Source organism: Physeter macrocephalus, chromosome 8 (genome assembly GCF_002837175.3).
Source record: "Physeter macrocephalus isolate SW-GA chromosome 8, ASM283717v5, whole genome shotgun sequence".
NCBI classification, from domain to species: domain Eukaryota; kingdom Metazoa; phylum Chordata; class Mammalia; order Artiodactyla; family Physeteridae; genus Physeter; species Physeter macrocephalus.
The window spans coordinates 816,274-826,903 of NC_041221.1; the positions used below are offsets into that span (position 1 = coordinate 816,274).

Sequence of the window (10,630 nt, forward strand, 5' to 3'; positions counted from 1 at the left end):
TAGGGCTAGAGAGCATCAACATGGTCCTGCAGCCACAGCTTGTCCAACACTGGATTCCTATGTTAATTAAAGCAAAGGAAGAAATTAAAAAAAAAAAAAAGATGGTAAGATTTCTTTACCTAATTTCTCCTTGGACGCTAAGGATTTTTGTAAGCATTTCTTCTACTTAGTAGGAAAGTAGTACATTCTAGCTCTTTCTGTTTGTAAACTTTAATGTTCTTGGTGGAAATAGAAAAATGCAAAAAAAGTAGCAAATAGAAAAATGTGGCATCTTAGAACCAGAAGAGATCTTAGGAACCATATAGTCCCAGTCTACTTATTTTTAGAATTGAAGAAATTGAGGATGTGAAGATATGGGTGAAAGTAATAGTTGCTGAGAGCCAAGAATTTAACTCAATTCTCCTAACTTCTCTCTTAGTGTTATTTTCATTAAAGTTTCTCCCTTCACCCCCATGTCATCTCCCCCCTCCCCCGTATACCTTATTTTCTAGGGCATGGTTAGAAAAGCAGAAGATTAATATTGTGACATTTGTCATTTTTCCCATTCCTCCCAAGACTTCCTAAAGTCATTGTCAGTCCCTCAAGATCAAGTGTAAAAGAAGAGCAAAACGTTTTGGAGTTAGATTGTGGCTTATCAATTAAGAGTATGGATTTTTGGTGAGAAAATGGCTCTTGAAAGCCAAATTAAAAGATATTGGCTGCTTGCTGAAACAACTTCAGAATAATGGTTCGTGTCAAAATTAACACCATTAACAATAGTATGTGAACAATTAAGTGAATCAAGAGAGCTTTGCTTTAATGTACATGAAAGTGCCTTGAAGAGTGTGGGAATGATCCATAGGGTAACAATTGCAACAGTAATCATAGCAGTATACACAGTGGGTACTCAGTAAATGCTGACTGATGCTTTCCTTTTTCCTTCAGGCTGCACATTACCTAAAATATTTCAGGCAGATGGGGATTGGATCTCTGTTTAAGGTGGGTCTCTAAGGAAGGTAATTTTCAGCCTCCTGGTAACCTGTTTAAGCCTTAACTGCTCTCATTCTCTTCAAGTTTTATTTTAAATCCCTCAGGAGGCACATTTCCAGAGCTTCTGTCCTGAGAGTCTCTAAGAAGCAAAGTCTTCGATTTTGTGTTGTGACTGAGCAACTTTGCCAATCTTTGACTGTGAGAAGGAATTTTAAGCCTTAAGGGAGTCAGGGCAAGACCAGAAGTATGTGGAGAATTTTTCATATCTGAATATATTTTAGCTTCAATTTTAGTTGTTGTTGTTGCTTAAATGGACTGAATGACATCGGAAGTGATTTATTACAAGTCACTTGAAAAAAAATACATATGTATACGCGCGGATCTTCCTGAATAGCAGCTGATCTTTCTTAAAGAGTCAATTCATCATAGAAGAAACATCTCACACATTTATCCAACAGCTGTATTCCCAATGGATGTATTCTCTCTGAGGTCTGCCATCTGTTCCAATTATTCCTTCATTGTTTTAGTTTTAAAAGGATGACAGGTTTATAACCACTATGAAAAATTCCTGGAGTGTATTTCTTTTCATCTAGGGAGGGGGAAAAACTCTTCAACTTTGGAATTTGTATGTCAGAGAATGCATGAGGTTGGCAAAATGTAGACTGAACTGGAATATTCAAACCTCTTTATATCATATTATATAAAATATAGTGATACTCATCACAGGGTCAGCCTCACTCACATGGAGGCAGAGTCACTTTTAGCGTGCTACATTAATTTAGGAGTGTTTCAGAAAGGAGCCCTTGCTTCTTCCCCATTCCTCACCAATATCCCAATATTTTAACTTGAGAGTTGTATTTCATTCAGTAGAAGAAATGTCTATTAAAAGTCTCATATTATAGTGTAAATATTCTCAGAAGAAGTGGTACACATTGCTATTTTCTATCATTACTACCAGACTGGAAATTTGGTGGGCAAAGAGGGGAATTAAAAGGTGGTGGAGATGGAGGTGAGGATGGAATGGTAAAAGTGCAGTTTTCAACTTTATAATTTAATCTAAAGATGGTTCCGTTAAGAAACTATAGTTGCTTTTCTAAGAAGATGCAGAATATATTACAATCAATCATAAGGTCTTGATTTTGAAAAGATTCAGGCAAAGGCACCCAATCCTGGTGTTCTTGTCTGACTCATGGTCCATTTAACTAAAATCAGTAGTGATGGGATATAAAAAAATAACACGTCTAGCTTCTTTCTCCAGTCTTAAAACAAAAAAAAAAGAAGGGTTGTTGCTTGTGAGTTATTGTGAAGTGGTGGAAGGAGGGTTATAAAAAAAAATTAAAAAATAAAATGAGGTGATAAAGCCTGGTTAGGGAGATAGGACATTGTTTCTCAAATCAAAAAGAAGCATAGTATCCTTTTAGTTAGTGTCTAACCATCCCACTGAGTTCTCTGCAGAGCATGCCAACTTAGTTTTAGGAGAGCTTACCACTTGAGAAAAAAATGTACACTTCATTTGCAATAGTGGCATTTTCATCAGGAAAAGTTATTGGAAATAAAGGAGCAAGAAGGTAGTTACAGGTTCCCTAGCCCAATCATTCTGAAGATTTATTTAGAGGACATACATAACAACTTATTAGAAGAAAAGGAGATCTTACCCAATTGATATAAGTTAATTTCTTTATAGCATATATTTCTAGCATCAGGTAGATTGCATGGAGTCAAATTGGTTATGTATTCATGTTCAAAGGTGGAGAGAGTTGACCTTCTTTATCTGGTTAATCAAATTAGTATTGATCAAAAGTTGAATATGGGCTACATAATCTTTTTTAAAAAATAAATTTATTGCCAAATTAAGCCATCAGGAATATTCACCTAAAATCTGATTTTTTTTCATGAAAAATAGAAGATCTGATAATGTTGGGCTCTAATTCCCACAACTACTGACCTGAAAGGCAGTTGCCCCCTTTAGATGAGTATGTTGTCTTTAATTCTCCATACTTGCCACCATTCCCTACTGCTTCTTCAAACCAACAAGCTTTATTCAATTATACCTGCTTGGCTTCTGTAAGCGTTTGAGTTTGCGATCCCTGTCTAGTGTTGAGGGAACTGGATAATCCCTTTCAACAGGTGAAAATAATAATATACCTTGGGTCCTTAATCATTGGATTTAACTGTAACTATGATTTCTTATTGGACTAACCCAGTGGTCTAAGATGGCCTCCAATTCCTCCCCTTGGGAATGCTTAACAGAAAATTACCAATGACTCACTTGAGAAGAGCAGATTGCTACCATATCAGAACCTTATACAATACAGTTTCTGTAGTGAGGGAAATAGAGAGTTTTCTATAGGGAGGTCATTGTTCCTTGAATACAGCATATAGTTCTATATCCCAGACATGCAAGAAGACCTAGCTGTGTGGGTCTGTATGCCTACAAGGTAATAATATCCTTAGATTGAGCAGTGGTACAAAATCAAGGACTAGGAATATTTGGATATTTTAGGTATTTATTAATGATTGAATCTGACATATTGCCTGAGCAAATTATAATTTAATCTTAATCCTGTTTCTTTTGACAGATATAGTTTTGCTTTTCTATCTATTTACATAGAACACTAGCTCTTTAACTTTGTCATCTATATGTATAGTTAATTTTGTTGTATTCTAATATAATTTAAGATAGAAAAAACTATACAGCCAATATAGGAACTGAAGAAAATAATGAGAAGAGTGTTAATTAGGAAGATATTCTTTTAATAATATTTGGGGTAAAATAATAAAATCTATGTACTCAAATGTATATGCAATGGTAGAACTTGAAAGAAACAATGAGTTAAAAGTTTATTAGGTTAAATATCTTGGAATCTTCAATTCAGAGCATGCCTATGATCTGTATTGGCATTTCCCTTATTTATTAGTCCACTGAAGGTATTGTAGACTTTCTCAGAATGTAGAGTAGATATCTCTGAGCCCATTCCTTTCTATACTTTGTAACTGACATTGCCCATCTCAGTCTTTGCTACTGCCTTGCCTTTCTTACCTATAGGTGTTCCTACTCCATAACCTTTGGAGTCAATGAGGCCCCCGATCTGAGTGAGGTTGCAGTTTCTCTGCGTCACATACTCAATGTTGGTGGACTCCATCAGCAAGGCATAGTCAGTGGTGAGGACTCGCTGGATGCCCTCATCACTGGTTTTGACCAGGGCAGTCTGCTGCCTGCTACTCATAAAAGCCCACATCTTCTCGTAGGTGGATATCTTCGATTTCTGCAGGGAAAGAAAGCACACCCACCAGCAGAGAGTGCTGAGAAAATATGTCCTAAAGCTATTCAAAATTCCTGGGGTTCAAATAGCAAAGGAAGGATTCTTTCTCTTTAGGTAGGAAACCGGTATTGATGATCCTGGGACTTCAGTTTGGTAGTTGAAAGGAGCCCAATTCACTATAGGAAAACCTTTGGAGGCACTGAGGCAGCTATAGAGGAAAAAGAGATCTTACCCAACTGATGTAAGACATTGCCTCAAGATCCTTTGGCTGATTTCAGTAGGGAAGAAAGAAGATTAGTATCAATGACAACATTTGCCTAATGAACTCTGGCCACTTAAGAACAAGTCCTCAAGGCCTACTAGGCCAAGGGGTGACTAGATCACCCCTGGACTCTACTCATTTATTCCATTGCCTTCAACGACTTAACTTCAGTAGGCATTGTTTTGCTTTTTTATGGTATGTAAATTTTAATACCTGATTCAACATTCCTTTGCAAGGGACAGCCTTGGGATAAATCACATACCTTCTCTGCTTTATTTATGAAAGAACTGTCAATTACTCTTATCTTTTCTAGAAAACTTAGAGTGTAAATGCTCTTTTCAGATTAAAATTCAGATCAGAAAACTTCCTACTGTATTTTTATGAGCCTTTTTATGTATACATTCAATTTTAAATTGCAATTATATTTTAGATAATGAGGACTGAATTTTCATTTGAAAGTGTTCATGATTTTGTCTTTTCCTTTATTCTTCAGCTTCTTGATTCAGTAATAAGCCTTATATATATGGTATATATTACATATGCATCTATACCATCCACTATCTCATTATCTTACTTTCTTTGTTAAAATATACTGCCTAAGTTTTCATATGGCTTAGGTATAAATTTTCTATTCTTTTGAATAGTGATCTGTAAATAGTTTACATTTTATTCTGTAATTTCCATATTGTTCCAATTTTTTTCTGTATTTGTCTTCATTTGCATCAACACTCCCCTCCATTTATTTGGAAGATGGAAGAGATTATGAGAATTACTGATAATTCCAAGCTACTCCAGCTCTTGCATTGTATATGGTACACACATACACACAAACACACACACACACACACACACACACACACACACATGAGCTTCCTTGGTAGGCACAGAGCTTATCATCTCAGGAGTGCAAGGAAGTTTAAAACATGATTTGGGGCCACAGAAATAAATGGAATACCTGTGGAATAAACTATAGTGTGGTTATTCATGTTCAAGTGTTCCTGAAGCCTCACTCAGTTCCTAACTCTATTTAAGACCTGGGTTAATGCTGTAGGCTTTATGAGTTAAGGGAGGACAGATGGCTTTATTTTGGATTGTTAGGTATTTGAAGAACCCCTTGAGAAAGGTCTCATGAGACAAATAGCAATTCAATATACAGTACCTTATATATATTGGTATTTTATGGAAACCATTTTGTCATGATTAGGCCCCTGTGAATTACTCTTCACCCCCACATATATCTGAAAGTTGAGGTTCATGTCTCCATGAAAAAGGTATGTTTTTGAGGTAGGGTTCAATGCCTCATTTGTTGGGTAATTTTAGCCTGGAAGCGTCTGTTAATGCTAAATTTATAATAAAGAGCTACTTGTACAAGTGCAGGGAGGTCAGTCTGTCTTTTGGCAGTAAACGCACTGCTGGGAAAATTATTCTTCCACCAGGAAACTACCTTAAGGGAAAATAATTTTCTTAGAATTACGAAATTTTACGGTTGACAGAAACTTTAGAAATTGGCTCATTCATGCTGTTTTCACAGAGGGGGAAATTTTGGTGCAGAAGATTTGGAGACTTCATGAAAATCACAAAACTGGTTAGCATCAGAGCTAATACTGGACCTCCGGACCCCTGACACCTAATTCAATGCTCTTTCCACTGTACCATGCTGATTTTGGGTAGGTGAATGTCAATCTTGCCAAAATTCTTCTGAGAATGATCTTAGTCTTATTTGATCTACCTGTGACATAGCTTATATTCATGAACTCGTATTGTGCCCTGAGGTTGTTTGCTATTTGGTATCATGTTAATCCAACTAGGAGTTAGCTTCCATATAAAAAAAATCCATAAAACATCTATTTTTTTCCACTGTATTTAAATTTTATTAAAAATGAATTTTGTAAATAGTTAGAAAACTGGATTTTTTGGTCTATGGGAGTTGAGGACAAAACAAAGTAAATGATCAGTTCATTTATGGGAAACAAAGTGGGAGGAATCCTTCTAGGAATCCAGGAATTGAAGGACGTGGAAAAGGATGATAAGATTCAACTCAAAACCTTCACATCTGTTATTGAGCCTAATCAGGTGTGGTTCTCAAATTACCTGCAGTGAAGGAATGTCTATTTTTTCATTCCATGGCAGACCTATCTGTGGTTCTACCAAGTGGGATTAGGATGCACTCATACCAGATGTGGCTCACCATGTTGGCACTTGACAGCCCTCAAAGTGGTCTACATTCTTGGAACAGTATCCATCAATCATGTTTTTTTTTTTTTTTTTTTTACGCGGGGGGCCTCTCACTGTTGTGGCCTCTCCCGTTGAGGAGCACAGGCTCCGGACGCGCAGGCCCGCGGCATGTGGGATCTTCCCGGACCGGGGCACGAACCTGTGTCCCCTGCATTGGCAGGCGGATTCTCAACCACTGTGCCACCAGGGAAGCCCATGTTCTTTTTAAAAAAAATTTTTTTTTATTATTTTATTTTTGTCTGTGTTGGGTCTTTGTTGCTGTGCATGGGCTTTCTCTAGTTGTGGTGAGCGGGGTCTACTCTTCATTGTAGTGCGTGGGCTTCTCATTGTGGTGGCTTCTCTTGTTGTGGAGCACAGGCTCTAGGCAGGTGGGCTTCAGTAGTTGCAGCACTTGGGCTCTGTAGTTGTGGCATATGGGCCCTAGAGCATGAGGGCTTCAGTAGTTGTGGCTCACAGACTCTAGAGCGCAGGCTCAGTAGATGTGGCACACGGGCTTAGTTGCTCTGCAGCATGTGGGATCTTCCTGGACCAGGGATCAAACCCATGTCCCCTGCATTGGCAGGCGGATTCTTAACCACTGCGCCACCAGGAAAGTCCCTCATTAATCATGTTCTTGGTGCCACCACAATATCCAAGAGCTACAGAACTTCTAAAGTCTTACTCTCAATTTCTTTTATCTCATCACAGCTTAGTAACACAATGTTCCCTGAGTCAACACGTTTGTCACACCACACTTAACTAGCACTGCTCTGTGGAGCTGAAGGTCATGGATTTAATTCAACCACACTTACTTCTTCCTTTTTGGAATACAAGGTTGTTCTTGGCTTGAACTGCCTGAGGTGCTGGAAGAGATATCTAGCAGGCATGGAATTTGAACCATTGAACAGCAGAACTTTTTCTAAGAAAATGATCACTTGGGGGACTTGCTCAGGTTGAAGGCATAGGGAACATTCTAAATTTCTTTGACCCCCTCCTACTATTTTTGCTCCAGTCTAATAATGGTAAACATAATGGGACAGAGAATAGCACCCTTCTGCTTTCATTTAAAGTTCTCTTTCATCATTTAGAAAGTTTGCTGTTGTGGGGGTCCATTGTATTCTACATTTGAAATTATAGACTGTTTGACAAGCTGGGGAGCTTAGATAAATAGGAAGACGCAGAATGTGGCTAAGGAATAACCATTTTAACAGTTAAAATATCTGTAGATGGCTCAAGCACCTTAGGATATAGTGAGCTTTCTACCACTGGAAACCTACAAGAAGAATTTCATGGATGGATGAGTTTCACTTAAGGATCCTTCAACCCACAGGTTCTACTCTCTAGACCAAACTTTTCATATTACTTATGCAGGTCCTGACTTTGAAGACAGTTAAGTGCCACCCAGGGGTCATATTGGTTAGTGAAAGAACCAATACAGAGTCATGGCCTCTTTCCTCCTTATTCCTGAGTTGCATCCACTGCCAAATCATGTTCTGTAATGCTTATTTTTTGTTTGGTCAAAAAGTACTATTTTAAGAGTAGTTAAATTAGATTTATTTCTTTTTAATAGACTATTTTTAAGACACAGATTTTAATAATTCTTAAAAATAGAAGCATACTTCATGGGACATTATCATAAATATTAAAAGACTTAGCAAACCGTTTGAATGACAGTCTGGATGTTTCTGCACTTGTAAATCTTCTATAGTCTCAGCCTGCTAAATTGCTCTAAATGATATATATTTAAAAAGAAGAAACAGTGATTGCAACTTACTTCACTGAATATGTCAAACGTTAATTAGAATATTTGTAAAGTACTCTGAGCTTATCAAAAGTCACAAAAACTGAAAAGTCCTCATTTATTAAATCTGAAATCATCCAGGTTTTTTTTTTTTTTAATCCTAGAGGGGAGTCAAGGTTAAATACATTTACTTTGTCTGGTTAAACCTGATTATGTGGCTATTCTGATGCTGATGAAATGTTGTTGGCAAAGAATAAGCATTCTTTTCATCTAAAATCTGTTATAAGGGAGTATTACTGTATCACCATCTGATGACTGTTGTTTATGTCTCTTTTTTCTCCCATAATGCATGCAAGTTAAACACTCAATGGGAAATAATTTACAATGGGTCTCTGTGCAGTTAAAAACTATTTATTGAAAATAGTAATAATAACCAGCATGTGCAATGTTTACTGTGTGCCCAAAACTATTCTAAACACTTTGCATGTATTAATCTATTTAATCTTCACAGTGTTCATATGAGAAAGATACCGTTATTATTTCTCCTTTAGAGATGAAGAAACAGAATGCCACATAAAGAAATGGTGAAGCCAGGATTTGATCCCAGCAATCTGGCTCCAGGGTTTGTGTTCTTAACTAATAGGGAATCAATTGTTTGTTTTAATACACAGAACATCAAACTCAGGACTTGGCTAATGTTTTAACATCACTGACACATTTTCTAAAGAAATAATTTCAGTAAATAGCTGTGGCATCTTTCTATTATAACTAGAGCTGCTGAAAATCTTGTAGTCATCACACAATGCATGGAAACTATTTATATGAATTTAGACAGCTTATATTTGTTTAGACAAAAATTAGACAGTGTTTTAGGAAGTTCAACAGTTGGAACCTGGAAGGGAAAGTAGATATTGTTTATATTTTTCCTTATTTTGTATTTCATATAGTTCCATTGTTTTCAGTTTCAGGGTTTCTGCTGTAACAGGAAAAATATGTGTAAATTCTGGAGTGTAATACAATCTTAAGACTGATAGAACCTGCATTTTATAGACATTTCCCTCTAATATTTCATTTTTACTGAAATAAACATTATTTATCACATTATTTCTTCAACCAGGTTATAGGGCTTCTACAGTAAAGATGTATAATCCTATTATTCAGTAGAATGAACAACTGTGCAATTCTACTTCAGGCCAACATGCTTAAAGATTTTATATATATACCTGTTTATATGTTTATTTTTACATATATCCATACCCCACACATATACACTGAAGATAGATTATTGATATTTGATTTTTGTTATCTTGTCAAAAATGATCATATAAATATGGTAAATATATGCTTATTGAACAAATAAAACACCAAATATAATTACATTTTAAAATCTGATCTCCAATTTACTTTTACTTTACATAAATGCTGATTTGAAAAAAAACCAAAACACCTTAAAAATCAGTCAAAGACATGGAAATCAGCCATGTAGAAATCCAAACTTATAAAGCAGATATATCAGAGGTGAATAGTTGCCTTAAAAGCAGCCATTTCCTCTAACACAAGATTAGATCTATCATTTTATGAAATAATAAATTCTCATGGACATTTAGGTTGTTTCCATGTCCTGGCTATTGTAAATAGTGTCCATGGGAATTTATTATTTCATGAAATAATAGATCTGATCTTGTGTTAGAGGAAATGGTTGCTTTTGAGGCAACTATTCACCTCTGATATATCTGCTTTATAAGTTTGGATTTCTACATGCCAGGACATGGAAGAAACCTAAGTGTCCATTGACAGATGAATGGATAAAGATGTGACACATGTATACAATGGAATATTACTCAGCCATAAAAAGAAACGAAATTAAGTTATCTGTAGTGAGGTGGATGGACCTAGAGTCTGTCATACAGAGTCAAGTAATTCAGAAAGAGAAAAGCAAATACTGTATGCTAACACATATATGTGGAACATAAAAAAAAAAAGGTTCTGAAGAACCTAGGGGCAGGACAGAAACAAAGATGCAGACATAAAGAATGGACTTGAGGACTTGGGGAGAGGGGAGGGTAAGCTGGGACAAAGTAAGAGAGTGGCATTGACATATATACACTACCAAATGTAAAATGATAGCTAGTGGGAAGCAGCCACATAGCACAGGGAGATCAGCTTGGTGCTTTGTGACCA

General features: G+C 36.4%; 1 protein-coding gene and 1 long non-coding RNA gene across 10 annotated transcripts in view; one reads left to right on the plus strand and one right to left on the minus strand.

Moving 5' to 3' along the window:
- Positions 1–10,630, minus strand: part of GRIK1 (glutamate ionotropic receptor kainate type subunit 1) — a 424,025-nt gene that overhangs the window by 19,045 nt on the left and 394,350 nt on the right. For all 9 annotated transcript variants that reach the window (XM_024120212.1, XM_024120215.1, XM_024120214.1 and 6 more), the window contains one exon: positions 4,010–4,235. In XM_024120212.1, the coding sequence (XP_023975980.1) occupies positions 4,010–4,235 (226 nt within the window). The remainder of the gene's footprint in view (positions 1–4,009; positions 4,236–10,630) is intronic.
- Positions 939–10,630, plus strand: part of LOC114486673 (uncharacterized) — a 17,603-nt gene continuing 7,911 nt past the window's right edge. The window contains exons 1-2 of the long non-coding RNA XR_003680774.2: positions 939–978; positions 6,026–6,161. This is a non-coding gene — a long non-coding RNA (uncharacterized lncRNA). The remainder of the gene's footprint in view (positions 979–6,025; positions 6,162–10,630) is intronic.